This window comes from Antrostomus carolinensis, unplaced genomic scaffold (genome assembly GCF_000700745.2).
Source record: "Antrostomus carolinensis isolate BGI_N321 unplaced genomic scaffold, ASM70074v2 scaffold6026, whole genome shotgun sequence".
Taxonomy (NCBI): domain Eukaryota; kingdom Metazoa; phylum Chordata; class Aves; order Caprimulgiformes; family Caprimulgidae; genus Antrostomus; species Antrostomus carolinensis.
This window is the reverse complement of record NW_010323820.1, coordinates 37,940-56,994: the sequence shown is the minus strand read 5'-3', so window position 1 is coordinate 56,994 and position 19,055 is coordinate 37,940. Positions and strand designations below refer to the sequence as shown.

Here is a 19,055-nt window from a genome sequence, read left to right as displayed (position 1 = left end):
GAGGCGATCGCCAGGCGCGGCCGTGGGCGCGGGGAGCTGTTACCGCCCCGGTGTGCGGGTTCCCGGCTGCGGTCCGCGTGTCCGGAGCCGCGGCTGCCTGACCAGAACCGCTCCTCCCCAGGTACTACATGCAGGGCGTGTGTCGGGAGGGGACCAAGTGCCTGTTCTCGCACGACCTGTCCACCAGCAAATCCTCCACCATCTGCAAGTACTACCAGAAGGGACAGTGCGCCTACGGAGCTCGCTGCAGGTAACAGCCTTGCCCCTTTGGGAACAGGGAGTTCAGAGCTGGGCACAACAGCCGTGTGCAGTCAGCTTCGAACCCCCCGGGCATCACAGGTCGGGAAGAGAGAAGGTGAGAAAGGGAATGAAATAATATATTAGATAGGAGCTTTTTCCCCCAGTACCAAAACCAGCTTATGGATCTTATATCACAGTTTTACTCTGTCTCGGCTTCAGCAGTTATTTTCCTCTGTAGAAATTAAACTTTAGATTTCATATGCAGTTTTCATTCGGTTCTTACTGTAGTAAGACCTATTAAATGCAAAAAACAAAGCCTGCAGCTTCCCATGCAGTAGTATTTGCCCGTATGGTTTGCTTTCTGTATGACAGAAGTGGCTGGCAGCAGGCAGTGTTTTTGGCCCTGGGCAGTGTTTTGGCAGTGGGCAGTGTTTTGGCAGTGCTTCACTCAGTTTTCCTGAGGTATCACAGCCTCCTTCATGCCTATTCTAATACACAATTTTAAGGACTTCCACTTCTGTCTCTGAGCAAAGTGTTTTTCTCGCACTCCCCCAGGTTTGGTGGGAAAGCTGGGCAGTTCCACACCTTTTCCTGAAGTCTTCTGATTAAAACCCCTGGAGAAACACTCTAGTAAATGTTATGTGTTAGTAAATGTTGTTCCATCCCATCAGGGATGTGCCATAGGGCAGCCTGTGGCTCCTTTGTGGAAAAATTGTAGTTGGGGTGAGAAGCCTGTGCTTGTACCTTCACCTGCCAACAACAGGGGATCTCACAGCACCGCTGTGGTTGCGATGGCTCAGTTCCCTTCCCTCCCCTTTGCTCGGTCCGTGGTACCACACTTGGATCAGGGGATTGAACATCAGTGATTTCTGCAGCTTCCCTTAGCTGCTCACGTGGAATTAGCCATGTGTGCTGTTGCTGGCGGCCGTGTCGTTCACGGGGACCCCGCTGTACTGTCTGGACTGTCACCACGGCTGCGGAGTGGTGTGGTTCTCCAGCTGTTGTGCTGGAGTTCAGGGCGCTCGATGCGTGTCTGGGGCACTAAGTGCAGGACCAGAGACAGATACACAGAAAAGTTTTGATCCCATCAAAAAATTCTAGAGTTCAGGTGTGTCTGTGGCTCTACTAGACCAGCCTCTTTACTGCACTCAGCTTCTGCTCTGCTGCTGGAGGGCATTTGCACAGCTTTATGGGATGTATCCTGTATGCAAACACTGCATCTTCTCCTGGGGAGTGGGAGCAATGTCTCGGTGGTGCTGCTTGTGAGGGGAAAACATGACCACAAAACATCACTCCTTCCTGCACAGGGTTTTGATGTTGCTTCTCTGAGAAATGTCAGCAAACCTGTTTGTGTGAGGGGATGATGAAGATCTAGTTTAATATGCAGGTGAATAATGTTCTTTCAGCTGTGCTGGGTGTCTCTGGAGAGGAAAATCCAGGTGGTGCTTTCAGAGGCGTCCATTTTCTGACGGGGAGAAACCTCTTAGTTTGGCTTTGCAAGACTGAGCAGCTCAGTCAGGTTGTGTCCTGCTTTCAGCTGGGACAGGGCTAATTTTCTTCTCAGTAGCTAGAACAGTGCTGCATTTTGGATTCAGCGTGGGGTTTGGTACGAGAGGAATGTTGATGATAAACTAATGTTTGTAGTTGTTGCTAAGAAATCAAGGACATTCCAACTTCCCGTGTTTTTCCAGTCTGCAGGTGTGCAAGAAGCTGGAGGGGAGCACAGCAAAAGCGAGGGACCCAAACTGGCCAGTGGAATATTCACTATCGTAGAATGTCACACTCAGTGTGCAGATGAGGGTTGGCTGGGAATTGAGGGAAGCTCGATCTCTCTTCTGGGATTGGGGTTTTGGGATTTTTTTCTCCTCTGGGATCACTTGCCAGGAATGGGCTGAGCATCAGTCAGTGGGCACTGTGCATCACTCAGTTGTATACTGCATTATTTCTATTACTATCATTATAATTTTAATTTTATTTGAATTATTAAATAGATTTTTATCTCAACCCATGAGTTTTCTCATTTTTACCTTTCTGAGTTTCTCCCCCAACCCCAGCTGGGAGGGACTGAGTGAGCGGCTGCGTGGTGTTTGGCTGCCAGCCGGGTTAAAACCACAACAACTTGTCAGAACAATCCTTTAAAAAGACCCCACAGCTACTCAGTTTGGTTTTTTTTAAACATTCAGCTGAGGAACTGTCCTGCCACCACTGTCGAGTTGACCCTTTGTAACCCTCATTCTGTCTTTTTCCCTTGGTAGGTATGACCACATCAGACTTCCCGCGTCGGGGGGCGCAGCGGCCCCTGCGCCGCCTCCCCTCTCGTCAGCAGCGCTGCACAGCCCTCGCTATCCCGCCGAGCACGGCGCGCCCCTCAGCAGGAGCAGGCTGCACGAGACTGGCAAGCGGGAGAAGAAGACACTGGTGCTCAGGGACAGAAGTGAGTGGGAGCCGTGCTGTGCTCATCCTCCCCAGGGCTTGGCAGGAGTCAGGCAGTTTTTTCTCCTTTCATCACTCGAGTTTCGTGGAGAGCTGGAGAGGTGCGGGCAGACTGCCCACCGAGGAGGCCTCTTTCCTGGGAGCCCTTGTTCCTGTCCGTGTTTAATCACCGTGTCTGGCTGACTGGCTTTTAGCCTGGTCTTCCCTGAAGGATGGGGTTTGTTTTGGGGGATTTTTTGGGGGGTGGGTTTTTTTTTTTTGTTCTGATTCAGCTTTTTTTTTAGTTAGAATATCTCTGCCCTCGGATCTTTTTGTACATTTTGTTCTCAACGTGAGGACGTTTGAAATGGTGAGAAACCTGGCTGCTTTGTGCCAGAGTACCCAGCGTGTGCTCTGTGGAGGATTGTGCCAGCCCTTGGGAACACAAGCATGGGGACATCGGTCTGTGCCTGGCAGCAGGGCAGAGGAGCCACCTCCCTTCCTGCCGCTCTCACTGTCCCACCGAAGGGGCCAGTTGCCCTCATGTGAAACAAGAGGATGTTTTATCCTAGTTGTAAACAGAAAAGACCTTGAAATTGGGCTTTTCAGTAGGTAATTTGTAAAATTTCTTGTGATTTGTGAGCAAAAGGGGATTAGAGATGAGATTTAATTGGGAAGAAAACTATTTAAAAAAACTAAACATACAAAAAAACCCCCATGATAATTGTTGGAAATCACACGGAGCTTCTTGTGTCGGTTTTGTGCTGTGTCTTGTATGGTTCATATCACATTTCTGTTCCCTAAGATCTGTGTGGACTGAATGAAGAAAAGCAGAAGCCCAGTGCCACAGGCGATGTGCTCTGTTGCAGTGACCAAAACGATAATCTGGAGATGAAGCCCCATTCGTATTTGGAAGCAATTTGCAGCGGGCTGGAAGATCCGGTGGCTGGCAGGTCGTGTGCTGATGGAGAGCAGCTGTGTCCTTACGCCGCAGCGGGAGCATGCCACTTTGGAGATCGCTGCCTTTACCTCCACGGAGACGTGTGTGAGATATGTGGGTTGCAAGTGCTTCACCCTTTCAACCAAGAGCAGAGGAAGGCTCATGAGATGGTAATACTGTCATGAAATTAGTGAGAGATCTGCTTTGCTCAGTGTGAGATTTGGTTGGTTTGCTCTAAAATCCCAAGACGTGTTCTGTAGAAGGTGCTCTTGTTCCAAAGAACTTTTGTTTCATTGTTTATCTAGCTGGAAAGTGATTCTAAGAGTGGTCTGTTCAAGCATCTGGGGTTTAATTGGTAATGAAGGTGCAGATACCTCTTACACCAACTAGAGCAGGGTCACCTGGATTGTGTCCAGGCGGGTTTTGAACATCTCCAGAGAAAGAGAGTCCACACTCTCCCTGGGCAGCCTGTCCCAGGGCTCTGGCACCCTCACAGTGAAGAAGTTTTTCCTCATGTTTAGGTTGAACCTCCTGTTTTCCAGTTTGTGACCATTGTCTTCTCTTGGTCATGGCTGATTTCAGAGCAGGGTCTAGGAGGTACAGACTGAATGGAGTACAAAGGTTTTGGAGCTGAACTTGAAGCAGGATGGCTGGAGGGACTGGATGAGGAATTGGCTGGGTAACAATGGGCTGAGGGGGCTGCTCCTCTCTGCCTGGCTACAGCGTCAGGCCAGGGCTGGTCAGGTCCAGCGGTTCTCAAGGCTGAGAGGAGAAAGGCCAGCAGCGTTAGCGGTTACTGAATCCTAAGTGTCTCCAGAGTCTGGAGTAGAATTCAGGAGGTTAAAGCTCAGGTTTTGTGCAGTCAGCATACACTTGTCAGACGTGCAGGGGTAGGAGTTGTCACAGGGGTTTGTGGATAGCTGGCACAGTGCCCGTCACCACTGCTCTCAGGTGCTCAGCCGGGGAAGCAGAGGTGTGCGCTGGATGAGGTGTGCTCCCCAAAATGCTGCTACTGATGGGGAGTTGTTTTGTTTCTATTATTATTATTATTATTATTTTAAGTCTTTTACGTTCATTTTACTTGTCAAGTCCTGAGAACTTTGAAAAGCAGGAGATAGAACTATGCAGGTGTAACCACCAGCTCACCTTGTGGTGCTGAGAGAGTGTAAGTTGGTTCCTGATCGGAGCTGCTGGGATGCTGCCAGGAGAAATGCTGGAGGAAAGCCTGTAATGGGAGAGTAATTCCTTAGCTGGAGTGAAGCTTAGTGTCCAGCAGCAGACTGCAGCCTTCATGCTAAACAGGGTAACATCTCAAGTGTGGTGCCCATTCTGGACCCTGAATTAGCTGTTTTTTAGGTGTATTTGAAGCATCTCCTTGTGCAATAGCTGTTCCACAACAGAGATTTAGAAAGGTGTAAGTTAAGAGTGTTTGGGCAGCCTGACTTCTGATAGTCCTGAAGCTGCAGAGAACATTGAAGGGCTGAAATGTGTGATTGCATTTAGTGTTCTTAAAATTAAATTATGACAGTGAAGGGCAGGAATGATACTTTTAATCCTAAGTGTACCTTGTTTTTCCTGTAACAGATCCTTTTTATAGACACTTTTGTTTTACAAGGAGCAGGCTGATCTGTGGGCTGCAATAACCAGTGACGTCTCTCCTGTGGCAGGTGTGCATGGCGACGTTTGAGCACGACATGGAGAAGGCCTTTGCCTTTCAGGCAAGTCAGGACAAAGTGTGCAGTATCTGCATGGAGGTGGTGTACGAGAAACCGTCGGCCTCCGAGAGGAGGTTTGGGATCCTTTCCAACTGCAATCACACGTACTGCTTGTCTTGCATCCGGCAGTGGAGGTGTGCCAAGCAGTTTGAGAATCCAATCATAAAGTAAGTTCACGTTGACCAGTGTCTCTTCTGAGTGGCCTGTGTGAGTGAGACGGGCTCTCCGGTGTGCTTTGTCTTGACAAACAAGTCCAGAGGAGGCCACCAGGATATGATCCGAGGGCTGGAGCACCTCTCCTATGAGGACAGACTGAGAGAGTTGGGGCTGTTCAGCCTGGAGAAGAGAAGGCTCCGGGGAGATCTTATAGCGGCCTCCCAGTACCTGAAGGGGCTACAAGAAAGCTGGGGAAGGACTTTTCATAAGGGCAGTTAATGACAAAACAAGGGGAAATGGGTTTAAGCTGAAAGAGGGGAGGTTTAGATGAGATATTAGGAAGAAGTTCTTCACTGTGAGGGTGGTGAGACACTGGCCCAGGTTGCCCAGGGAGGTTGTAGATGCCCCCTCCGTGGAAGTGTTGAAGGCCAGGTTGGATGAGGCTTTGAGCAACCTGGTCTAGTGGAAGGGGTCCCTGCTGCTGGCAGGGGGGTTGGAACTGGATGATCTTTAAGGTCCCTTCCAACCCAAACCAGTCTATGATTCTATGAGATGGAAATAAAAGGGGTGATAAGGGGTTCTGAAGCTGTAAATACTGTTGTAGCCATTAATAAGATCTGAGCTCAGAAAATCCTGGTCCAAGTCTGGTACATTCCACGACGTTGGAGCGTGGCTATGGGAACTACCTTCAACACCACTAGGATGCATCAGGTGTCCTTTGGGAACAGCTTACTTACATGTTGTGGTCCTGAATGGGAAGAGCTTGGCCCTTTGGAACTTGTGTCGAGGGTGGGGCAGAGTGCACACAAGGGGACTCTGGAACAGCTGAGTCCTTGTTAACCTTCACCTGTGTGCAAAAACAAGGGCTCCTTTTTTTCCATGTGTGTGCTTAATTACTGGGTTTTTCTCTAACTGGCAGCTACTGAAGCTGAATGTCCCACTTACCACACAGGTATCTGTGTCTGAGTGAATGCCTTCATCTTCTAGCTCTATAAAAATGTATTCCAAACATTAAAGCATCCAATGGGGTTGGAACTGGATGATCTTTAAGGTCCCTTCCAACCCAAACCCTTCTATGATAATTAGGCCAATGTCCTTTTTTGAGCATCTCTTTGAAAACTCTTTCAAGTTACAAGCACGCTGAGGAAAAGGTGGGAAATATTTTCAGTCTTCTGCCAAAATAGACATTTCTGCACAACTTTTATAGTAAATTTAATGGAAGGGACCGGACCATTAGGACATACCCTGTATTGGAGTGGAGCTCCTGTTGGACGAGCACTGAGATATTCTGCCCCTCACAGGAGGGACGGTGCGGTGGGGGTTTTTGTTGGTTGGTGTTTGTTTTTTCCAGACGTGGCACCCTGGAATCTGTTGAGTATGGATTAAATACTAATCCAAATTCTTCAAAGGTGTTTTCTCCATTTCTCCATAATGGTGAATGTACTGGTCATTGCTGAGTTGGTCTGAAGGGGGGACTGGGCTTAGTTCTGCGAGCGCTGCCTGCTGGGAGATGGGGTAGGGGGTAGCAAAGCCTTTCTTAGGCTTGCTGAGGTACCTGGAGTTGCATAATTTGATTCTTGATCTTAATCCCTCATTTAGAAATCTATCTCACAAAACCACTAAGTGAACAGCTCACCCCAAGTCCGAGCGCTTTCAGGAGGCTTGGAGACCTTCCTTGGGCTTGTTCCAGCTGCTTTGGCTTCCCGCTCCGCGGCAGCTGCAGCCCCCGCTCACCTGCTGGTTACAGCTCATTTCTGCAGGCTGGGATGTGCAGGTGCCGTTTGCTGCATCCTGAGGAAATACCTGTGACTTGTGTTCAAGTCTAGAAACAACCACGAGGTTGCACAAGCCCTGACCACACTGAATTGGGATTATTTCAATGTAAACTAATAACAAACGTGCCTGTGTGCTGCACTAATGAGTGAGGGGGTGGCTGCTGCTTCGCTGTGACAAACCATCTCCCTTTCCCTCAGGAGCCTGCTGTTCTGTTCCTGGCGCCCTCACTGAGGGCTGGGGATCTCGGGAAGTAACGCAGCGTTGCTGTTTTGTCTCGATCCATTCAGGTCTTGCCCCGAGTGCCGTGTGATATCCGAGTTTGTCATTCCCAGCGCGTACTGGGTAGAAGACCAGGAGAAGAAAAATGAGCTGATCGAAGCATTTAAGCAGGGAGTGGGGTAAGTTCAGTCACCACAAACAGTGGTTACGTTGTGCTCAGGAGAGATACACCGGGACTTAGTCCATCCAAGCACCTGTATCTTTAAATTTGTGTAATTACAAACCATTCTGCAAGGAACTCTTCACCTCTGTTAACACTTTTATTTGACTTTGTGACTGCCACAGAAGGGTCTGGTGCGTAATTACAGATCAGAACTTCTTCAAACTCACTGTGCTCCGCGATGCTGAAGCTCGTTCAGTCGACTTGCCAAAAGTGGTTTCATGCATTTTCTGTTCACCCCTCAGACATAACTGCCTGGAAGGGTGTCAGTTACTGAGGAAACAAATGTAATCGTCTCTTGAAATAGGGATAAAAATTCACAGGGCTTTTTGTAATGTCTACTGGAAATGGAAAATACTACAGGACTGCATTCCTTTTGTTGTCCAATGATGATGTGCCTGGTGCTGGGAGCACTGGGAGAGCTCTGCTGACGGGAAGTTGTACAGCAGCTTTGCAAAGCTGCACTCGCCTGTAGCGCGGTTGTTCCATTGCTCACAGAACAGTGGGGCACTGTTACTGACCTCCCCCCTCTTTTTAAGGGTGAACAAGCAGCTCTGTGCTTGATCCGAGTGAGCAATGATCCTGTTTGCTGAAGGTTGTACAGCTCTGTTCCATGATGTGCACCAGCCTTTGGAGTGCAGGGAAAAACCAGGCCTGACTTAAATCTGTGTGTAGCTGTTGCTACCAGCTGCTTTTCAGCTGCTGGGGCAGATTTAAGTCCCTGAAGTCCTGTTGGAGCACAGCGGGAGAGTTGAACACAGTTCAGTGAACTCAGCATCTTGTCTTGGTTTACAGTCAGGCAAAATATTTGAGTAAAATCAATCACTTTAACTTGAGGTTCTTCAGATATGGTTTGTTTTTCAGTAGCCTTTTGCTGTTGTGGTTTTTCATTTTAATTTGTGAGAGCTTTGAATTGAGGGTAGGAAGTTGTGCTCAAAAGCCTCAGTGCTTATGAACTGCCACGTTCTCAGTCAGGTGTCACTGGAACGGAGGTGTCAGGTAGTGTTGGAAATTGGGGTTTGGCTCTTGGAGCCTGTTATATAGAAGAGAATTTTAAAAAGGGGTTTTTGCTTAAGTGCTCAGCTGAGACTGATACATTGTGTTGTAGATACAATTTCTGTACCAGAGAGGTTTTTCTGGCTAGATCCCTTGGCAGTCAGTTTAACTTGAGTCTTGCATGGAATGAAAAAGTGCTAATAAAGGGGAGTCTAAGCTAAGAGCGGGGCTCACACCAGCACAAATCCATTCCAATTTATATGCTGGTGCATGAGGGGAAAAGTCAGACCTAGAAACCTGGAAGTCACAGACCTCTTGTGTTCCAAACCAAGAGAAATTCATTCAGCTTTTAATGCATTGCCTGGGTGGGGTTTGGGTTGTTTTTTTTGTTAATGTGCTTTCTCCATTTAGTTGCTATTTGCCAGACTGTATCTCTGCCTTAGGAACCAGTTTCCTCACTATTTGCATATTAAGTTTACAAGTTCAATCCCTGTAGTTTCCTCTTCAGATGTTTTTCATTGTAGAACAATCCATCCTCCTCCTCCCCACTGCCCCGAGGACGGTTGTGTGACCTCTGTGAGGGACACCTTTACAACAATCTGCTACCCAGCTAGAACCGCTGAGTTGAACAACAAAGCTGGTGGAAACTTGAATTAACAAAGTATTGTCATAGAACTTCTAAAAGAGATGATGAGAGGAACGGGGTCATAAAAATGTAGTGGTAGGACATACAGGAGTGGAATGTTGCTGGAGAAATAGCAAGGGGTTTGTTCATTGCACGTGTCAGATTGATGACATTGTTGGAACATCCCTCACTTTCCCTGCCTTAAGATATTTTAATCTTTTTTTTGTTATGATGCTGTGCTTTTATGTATTTTTGATCACTTTTAATAATCTTTCCCATCTATTTTGACTGCGATCAGTTGGGGCCTAGACCAAAACTCTGTCGGTGTTAACAGGAGCAGTACTTGGCATCGCTAATGATGAGAGAAGCAGCTGTGGAGAGTGAATTCTATCTACTCCTTACTAGCTGCAGGCAGTAACTCTCTCTTCTAATTAAATCAGGAAGAAACCCTGCAAGTACTTTGAACAAGGGAAAGGAACCTGCCCATTTGGAGGAAAGTGTCTTTACCTTCATGCTTATCCAGATGGGACGCGAGCTGAACCTGAAAAACCACGGAAGCAGCTGAGCTCTGAGGGGACCGTGCGGGTAAGGCATACACCAGCCTGTTGTAACTAAAAAACACAGTTTGAATGTAAAATGTGATACTTAAATCTGGTTCATACCATGCACGGCCTTGGAGAAGTGAAGAAAGCAGCTCTCAACTTTCCTGGAGGCAAAGGTTTGTTATTAGGGAAGGAGAAGGCACCTTTCCTTTAATAGCAAAAATTTATTATCGTTTATTTTTTCAACCAGTCCTTCTCCTGGCAAACCTGTCTTCACAGTAGTTGCAAGGAGACGTACAGTGCAGCTGCAAAGGCCAGAGCCTTCTCCAAACCTCGTTATGCCTGGGCCACTGGATTAATGTGGAGACAGCTCAGTAACACCCGCTCGTTTCACCTCCCACATTCACAGTGAAGAGAGCGGCTGCCACTTTGAATTTAACAGCAGATGTTGTAGCGATTGTTAGTAAATCTGAGCACAAACCTGGCTTTAAGTCTCAACTTCTGGCTTTTTTTTTTTTTTAAATGAAGAAATAAGACTGGTAAGGAAAAACACTTTGATGGAACCGTGACAAGTGCTGGGCTGTGCTCAATCCGGTTTTCTCCTATTCCAGTTCTTCAATTCTGTTCGTCTGTGGGACTTCATTGAAGACAGAGAAAGCAGGACTGTGACCAGCACGGACGATGAAGTAACAGAACTTGGAGAACTTTTCATGCACCTTTCTGGGGCCGATGAGGATTCCACTACTTCTCAGTAGAGCTGGAGCTGCTGTCTCCTGTAGCGATCTGGCTATTGATTTAGCGATGCTTTTACTTTCTACAGCACAGTTAGAATGACCGTGACCTGTGGTTTCCTTGTGCAGTCCTGGTAAAAGTTTTCACATAGTTTTTGTATGGCAACAAAAATACTAAAATATATTTTAAAAGTTAAATTGATTGCATGGAAAAAAATCCCTTCATCCCAAGAGGGTTTTCTCCTTCTTTGGCTGTCTTGTGAGCTGAGCAGTAGTGCAAGTACAGCTCCTCTCTTATAATTTAAAGCTTAAGCTGGTACTATTTTGGGTGTTTTGGTTTTTTTTCCTTCACTAATCACTAATTGTGTATCTACAGAAGCCCACTGGGAATAATAGTCAGTGTAGCTCTTTTTTTGTTTGTTTTCCCTTAAAAAAGGAGATTTAAGAACTACTACATTTACATTATACCTCAGAGTAGGACCTAGAGCTCAGAATCCAGTTTACTGTATTTTACAGTGAGTGCTTCTGTATTGGAGCTTGGACAGTGCCTGGCTCTCAGAGATCCTGCAAGTTCCTACCCTTGCTTTAAAATAATTTAAGCACCCATTGTAAAGCAAATACAACTGTAGTGAGTAATATGTTCAGGCAGAGCAATGCAGGAGCCACAACAGACAGCTAAATTAAACTTACAGCACAGACTGGATTTTTGGAAACTGTATGATGAGAGTAAGTAGGTCCTTAAATAGTCATTGCAACAATAATAGTTAAATTTTTCTTCAATTAAATTCATTAAATGTATTTAACTGGAAAGGAAACCTTGATTCAGGTTAAGTGAAGTAGCTGAAATTAAATGAAGTAACTAAGTAATTTTCTGATCTCCTTACAGTTTGCAACTCTACAACATAAATACTTTCAGTTAAAAATAATTGGGGTTTTTTTTTTGTAAATGCTGCTTTTCTTAACCATGGCTGACAGCTCGATACTCAGGACCTGTGTCTCCCTGTCCCCCCAGCCCAGAGAGACCCTGCTGGAGCTCCAGGACAGCTCAGAGCAGCCCCATGTCCCCTGCACTCCCATCCCCAGCCGCAGCTGGCAGAGCTGAGACATTGCCCACAGGAGTGGCCTTTAGTGCCATCACCAGTCCTTCCCCATCCCCAAGAGCTGGCTCCCTCACCTCCAGCTGCCTGTCCAGAGGAAGGAGAGCAGCATTAAAGGGCGGGGAGGTGCAAGGGATTAAGGCAAAGCTCTTCTGAGTTAACAGAATTAGAATTGTTAGGTTGGAAAAGACTTTTTAAGATCATTGAGTCCAACCATAAAAATCTTTACTGAATTTTATTTTTGTTAAAAAAAAAACCAAACAAACACTGGTGTTGCAAAAGCAATTTGCTGTAAGAAGTTAATACTGCTCAGTCATTTGTATTAACTAACTTTGCAATTAAACTAAAAATTCAGTCTGGACTCTACTGCAGTGGCAGTTTTCTCAACGTACAAGCTTCAAATAAGCAGGAGCCAGTGTAACTGCGGGCTTGAGGACAAGACTGCAGAGCTTTCAAAGGCTGCTTGTCTGTGTGAAGACGTGAGCAGAAGTTATTGGTGTTGTGAAGCAAAGTGTGTTTAGAGACACTTGTGCAAAAGCCCTTAGGACAGACGGCAGATAGGGCGCTGCTGGGGTGGTTACAGGATGTGGGTCACTGTGAAGCAAACAGCAGGAACCTTAATCTGGGATTCCAGCATTTTTAAATGGCACCAAATTTAGTGACTCCGGGATTATCCGCTTCATCTGGTGGCAGTTCTGGGTTAGAACTGAAGCTGAGAAACATTCTGGATGGAAATACGGAGTTTCTGTAAGGGTCCCAACAGAAGAGGGAGGGAGAGCTCCCCCATCCCTGCTGGCCCAGGCTTCCCCCACATTGCACGTGCAAATTCTACTCTGTTCTGACCCAGGAATTTTCCACAATTCTTAATTTAAAGTTAATTTTTAACACTGCTTCCTGCACAGTCAGGCCTTGGCTTGTCAGCATCTGTAACCACTTACCTGTCAGCTGCTTTTTGAAAGTGGCACACGAAGGCAGCAGTGCCAATCTCGCTCCAGTAAGTCATGTCAGTGTAATTCTTCAGCACTAATTACAAAGGTGAAGGAAAATCAAGTCTCACAGGTAGTACTCGGAGGTGAATGCTGAGGAGCACTTGCCCAGGCCTACTCTCTACCCCAAAATACTGACACAGCCCTTACCGTCCCCACTGAACTTTGTTTCCAGCTGGTCTTGTACCCTTTTTTTTTTCCCCCAGGGAGAAATATTTTCAGTAGTAAAATATATTTAAAAAAAAAGTCAATGGAGAGGATGTTGTTGACCTTAAACAAGACATTCCTGATTTACTTTGCCCCAAGACAACGAACCAAGTACCAGCAGCCTGAAATTAAGAAGATAAGTTGTTTTTCAGAGCCACCTGCGGACAACATAAACAGATGTTTTAATTTAAGAGCAGTAAGACTTAGAAACTCTGACCTTTTAAATACTTTTCACTTAGCAGCTTTCATCTAATTTAACATCAACTGCTGGTCAAAATAAGCCTATTTATTAAAAAAAATTGTAATTTTTTCAAGAGATACATAACCTGTTTTAAAACTGAGGCATTAATGGTTTCATTTCTGAAATTACTGCTCAAGTAAAAGCAGCTTACCATTTATCCTTTTTTTTTTCTTCTTAAACTGACACCTGTTATAATGAAGGTAAAACAAGAAATAAATGACGTTAAGAGAGGGCTACAGTTAAAATACCACAAATATTATTAAAAATCATGCAGAACTATAAGGAACAGTTTCCTTCAACCCTCCATTTACTTTTTTAGCAAGCAAATTTTATGGTCATGCTCAATTATCACCTGAAGATCAATATTCCACCTTTCTTACAATGTTATATGATATTCTGAGGACATACAAACCAGACAGTATTTTTTAAGTACATGTCTGGCTTATGCACTTCACATTCCTCTCTTCCCTTTCCTAAGGGCTTTGTGGGTTTTTTGCTGCAAAAAAATGGCCATTTGGCTCTTGCAGGCAGGTAGGAGTTGCACAGTTAAAACTCACAGCACAGGTATGTTGTGTAGCAGATTTTAGGCAGCAGTTCAGATCAAGATGACAGTGGTTACAGACATCTGAGAGGAGCCCATAGGCACTGGGCAAGACACACAGTCCCAGGCTCCTATTCTTTCTCTCATGAGCATATTTAAAAAAAAATGGCTATTTAAAAATATATATTCTTAGTTTAAACCACCTATTTTTTTGTCACTGTGGAGTTCAGCCAAGATAAAACACGGGCTTGTACTTAAGCAGAGAACAGGTTCACAGAAGATAAATAGCTCAATAGTACATCAGTGTAGGTGTCTTAATGAGTAGATGCTGCTGAAAGATTGTTACAGTAGAACAAAAACCATATTGTAATGAATGTGATTGGAAACCTACAAGGTCATCATATCAAGTGTGTTTTTACTGGAACTGCTTTTATCTACCCCAGTAACTTTTAAAAAATTATTAAGTTTTCTGAGTTTTCCAGATCTAGATGTACATGTCAGAACTATGGATTACTGCATTAAATGATGACATTGAATCTTAAACCTAAAATTTAATTTATTTTATTAAAATAAGATAATCAGAGGAACCTTGGCTTACAATAAATGCATTTTTCTCAGGAGCAATAAAAACAAAATTAAAACCCAAATCAGCAAGAAAAACTGTATATGCTCAGTTTCCTCTTGATAGTGCATCTCTTGGACAACAGCTTCAGCTGGGATGAAGACTACGCTCATGTTGCAGAAGTATGGGGGTAACGTGAATCAGCCTTTCCTCGAGCACAAGCGCCCAGCGTTCCGCACTCACCCCCTCATCGGGCTGCAAGGAACAAGTCAATAGTACCAAAGTGAGCTGCTGAAGTGACTGAAGATGACCACAGCAAGACTGGCTAGCTTCCTTCTCTGAGCAGTACAGTTCAGAATATATTCCATTCTTTTGCAAGAGTTTTTCTTCTATGTGCAAAACTATTGCAAAACTATTTTTTGTGTTGAATTAGCATTTTAACTTATTTCATTGGCTTGATGAAAGCTCTTAGACAGGAGCTGATTTCCAGAAAGTTGTTTATTTTCCCTCTTCCCTCAGTCTTGTTTGCAGATACCTTTTTCAGGCCAAATTCCCCCAACCTGATGTGGCACGGGGCAATCCAGGAGCACCATAACACATCACCTTCCCTCACACGCCGATGCAAGCCATCCTTGCTGGAAAAAATACCAATTTATGAACAGATTCAACTCAATCCAGAAACACCGCCAAAGAAACATCCATCACTGCTGGGTATGGGAAAAATAAGGCTCAAGTGCATCTATTAAAAAAATAGTAATAGATCTCTTGATTTATCGTCTGTTAACTATCCCAGTAAAAGAAACTGTAGAAAAAGGCAATGTGGAGCTGTGTCCCTGCAGGAGAAGAACTGCAGCAATCCTTAGCAGCTTGTTCTTAAAACTGGGACGCAGATAATCCTGCTGACACTGATCCTGTACACTGAGGCATTAAAAGCACAATTTCTGTTCCTGCTGTTCCTTTCCCATCTCTGGAGAGAACCAGGGAAGGTGAGCGCGATCCTAGAACACGGGCAGTCTTGTGGATGTTAATGTGCATGAATTTATGTCCTCTGTGTGGGCGGCGCGATGCAGAGAGGGTTCGGAAGCACTCCGGTTGATTTTGGGTAAAGAATGTTGCAACAATTCAATGGATGACAGTATCTGTGGAAAACACATAAAATTAAAAGAAGGTGAGACAAGCAGCTCTTCCTAATTAAGTGTTCAACCTTCATTTATTATGGGTTTAAGCAAACCTTGAAGAGCAACAATATACTACGTGGAGGGGCTGAAAACAACACTCCAGGAATACTCCAGCTTGACTAATCAAACTGTGCCCTCCAGTTTCACTGCTCTGAGGAGCCTGGCTGAGTTTCAGAGGATGGGAGGGTACTGTTCATTAGTTCACAGACGTTATGATCAATTAACAAGCATCTGTGCAATCCTCCAATAGCATAACAGGGAAAGAATTGCATCTTCTGCCTAACACTGTCTCTACAAAATAACATTTTGAACAACACAAGTTATACTTGATGGTTACAGCAAGAAGTTATTTTTCCAAAATCTGCTGATATTAATTCCAGCTATTTAATATTAGAGTATAAGAAAGTACCATCATCATCCTCACAGTGACAGGAAAAGGTAAAGTATCCCTTGTCAAAATACCAAAAATTGCTACATGAATTTACATCCCCCCAGTGGATTTTGTTTGCTTGTTCATAGTTGTGGGGAAGGAAAGGAGGAATGGTCTCTCATTTCCCTCAAACCTATGCTAAAATCAAATGTAAATACAAAAGTAGGTTTGATTTTTATTGTGTTAGGGAATTGTTTTTGCTTATCTCTAAAATGGGTCAGCTGTTGAAAGGAAAATTGCTCCAGTGTTAGTCTAACACTGCTTCAGTCTGCATGCATAATATTTTTAAACTGCCTTTACAGGAACTATGTACAATCAGAATTAAAAACTGCCTAAGGGAGCTGGGTTATGAAAAATGCACATATGAATAAAGAAAAAATAGGAAGCAGGCTGCAGTTAATATAAACCAAACCTTTTATCTGTGTAGAATGTTTTGTGTGCTAATGGCTATTTATCAAATACTCTGGAACTTACATGCTGAGAATACACTTACTTGTGGGAACAGAGGTCGCTCTTCCCTAACTTTCTTCAAACAATCTGCTACGAGCCTTTTCATTGCTTTGGGGCAGTTCTTATACAATTTACTGAGGTCTGGAGAAGCATATCCTCGGCCAACCATGAAAATAATCTAGAAAAGAACAAGCAAAAGTAGCAGAAAACCAAAGCTGTAAAACTTGTTTCACTGCTTGATAGCTTTAGTGCCCCGGGGTGATGAAAGCTGAGTCCCACAGGCACACACGCCAGCAGAGCCCTGTAGATGTGTCCAAATTAGTTACCCAAAACCACGGTCCTGCTTCTGTGTCATGTGGGATGTGACTAAATCAGAGCAACAGTGTGGTCTGTAATGCTCCACAAGTGAAGGAACTCTTGCATTCAGAAAGGACCAGGAGATACTACGTGCCATGGATGTGACACGGCAGTTTCCTTCACTCAGAGGCTACAGTGACAAACAATCCTCAGTTTGAGCCGTTACAAGCAGCCAACTTGGCACAACAGCTTAATCTGTCAGCAGGACTGTGTTTTCAGGTATCTCTGGAAAACATGTTGCAAAAGGAGATGTAGAGCTAGCAAGCTGAAAGTGATCTTCATAACTAATGCAGCAAAAAAAGGGAAGAAAAGGGATTTGGTTTGTTTTGTGACAAACAATAAAAGACGTTATTAGTGTTGGGAAATATATTTTCTATCTTAGTCCAAGTTCATAGAGTCGTCATGATTTTCATCAGACTTACAGTAACCTTAGTTGTTGACTCTATAGTGTTATCTGGTAAAATGGTGGTAGGTTTGGTTGGTTGAGGGGAGTTAAAGGGTTTTAGTGGGGGGGGGAGGGGTAAACAACTAACAATGCTATTGTTTCTTTTCAACTAATGATGCATCAGGGAAAAAAAAGGGGGGGTCAATATAATGTTGCTAAAATAAGGTCTCAGTGTTGTTCTCTGGGAAATATGCTATCCCTCCCAAGAACACTTAAGTGTCATGTGTTTTACGACAGTAATGATTATTAAAGCTTACATATTATTTCAGCATTATGAATTAAAACACATTCCAATATCCCAATTTGTAGACAACCTTAAAAATAAGACGTTTCCTTAATTTAACAGAACTGGCCTCTTCTAGTTGGAATGCAGACTGTATAATGTAATAGGGGCTAAAATCTAGTAGTTTGTCCCTGTACACACAGTTGTCATTATAAGAACTTAATTAAAATAAAACCAAACCAAACAAACACCACACTAAAAACACAAACCGCAACTGGAGATCAGCAAAACACAGATCAGAAAGATCTAACAGTCTGAAGTTCATGCCCCACAGAATGAGTTAGCTCTACACTTGCTAAGCCAGAAAAAGCTTTCATGTAAAGAGAACAGTTGAGGTTTCTGTCCTTAACATGCTGCTTTAGAATTATTGGTTAACTGGTAAGAATATAACTTAGTCTAAATCACACAAACTAACATTCAATACTCAAAGGTTTGACAACAGCCACTATTTCTTTTTTTGTTTTTTCACTTAGTAAAAAGTGCACAATTCAATCTTGCTGATAAGAGCAGCATATTTAACAGGAAAACAGAACTCCAGGTATATAAACCAAGATCTTACTGATGCAGCAAAAGCTTTAACCCATGAATAAATTAACAGGGCATGTAAAATGTTTCTAAAAAGGATTTTTTTTTCCCTTTGACTGTCACTGTCCCTGTTTAAGTAAACATTCAAACACACAGACTGACTGCTGAAAGGAATCATGTTGCCTAAGGAAGTTGTGGATGCCCCCTCCCTGGAAGTGTTCAAGGTCAGGCTGGATGAGGCTTTGAGCAACCTGGTCTAGTGGAAGGTGTCCCTGCTGCTGGCAGGGGGGTTGGAACTGGATGAGCTTTAAGGTCCCTTCCGACCCAAACCAGTCTGGGATTCTATGTTGTAAACAACATTTCACTTCTTGTTTTGCATTTATCTTGATCTTAAATTTCTCAAGGACAACAAAATGTACTATGCCCAGAAATAAAATGCAGTATTCCGAGAATGTTTCTTACCTGATCTCGGTTGTTGATGTGGGAGTATGGCAACTCTCCTGTCATTAGTTCATACAATACTATTCCATAGGAGTAGACATCCGACTGAAAGCTAAACGGGTTACTGTCCTGCATCCGTATCACTTCGGGTGCCTGTGGAGGGAGGAAAAGTGAAACAAATTGTGAGCAGTATTAATAGAACTTGGAAACAGAAATGACAAGCGAAGGGGAAAGTATTTGGAAAGCGGAGAGAGTGAGCTCAACCAAAAAATTAGTGAACAAAGGATACCTCAAAACCTTTGATGAGTTTTACCTAAGGCTCTGGAAAAGTTCAAGCAGTGCTACTCTGCATCTTATTACGAAAAATCAATACAATTGAGAGTAAACAAAAAAGCAATGCTTTAATCCAACAAGCATTTTACCATTAGAAAATTTATTATCATTCCACTTTGCAGTATTCATTGACTTTTGTTACATTTTACATACAATTGAATGTGTCTCTCACCACTAGTTCTTAAACAGGTATTGGTGTTGAAGGGGAAAAAATATAATTCTGTATTAGACTTAATCTCTTGTAAAATTGGTACCAAAATATCTACATGAAATATGAAAGCCAAATCCAAAATAGCATATAATAAAGATCAGGGAAGAAATGCAAGAGCATTCTCGCATCTTAGCAAAACAAAGCAAAAGCATGAAGCTAAAGAACTTAAAAGAAACAGCATTGAATGATTTAATAA

General features: G+C 44.0%; 2 protein-coding genes across 4 annotated transcripts in view; one reads left to right on the top strand and one right to left on the bottom strand.

The window, feature by feature from the left end:
- Window positions 1-121: 121 nt before the first annotated feature.
- MKRN2 (makorin ring finger protein 2) lies at window positions 122-10,800 on the top strand (the record flags this gene model as incomplete). Its single annotated transcript, XM_010170696.2, has 7 exons — window positions 122-250; window positions 2,496-2,674; window positions 3,458-3,762; window positions 5,260-5,474; window positions 7,527-7,637; window positions 9,740-9,884; window positions 10,453-10,800. Coding segments are annotated over 7 exons (1,228 nt in total), but the record flags the coding sequence as incomplete, so codon positions are not given.
- A 3,395-nt stretch (window positions 10,801-14,195) lies between these two features.
- The window catches only part of RAF1 (Raf-1 proto-oncogene, serine/threonine kinase), a 32,853-nt gene continuing 27,993 nt past the window's right edge, over window positions 14,196-19,055 (bottom strand). For all 3 annotated transcript variants that reach the window (XM_010170694.1, XM_010170695.1, XM_029085625.1), the window contains 3 exons: window positions 18,337-18,468; window positions 16,308-16,442; window positions 14,196-15,345 (listed from right to left, as the gene is read on the bottom strand). In XM_010170694.1, the coding sequence (XP_010168996.1) occupies window positions 15,205-15,345; window positions 16,308-16,442; window positions 18,337-18,468 (408 nt within the window). In that variant the 3' untranslated portion in view covers window positions 14,196-15,204. The remainder of the gene's footprint in view (window positions 15,346-16,307; window positions 16,443-18,336; window positions 18,469-19,055) is intronic.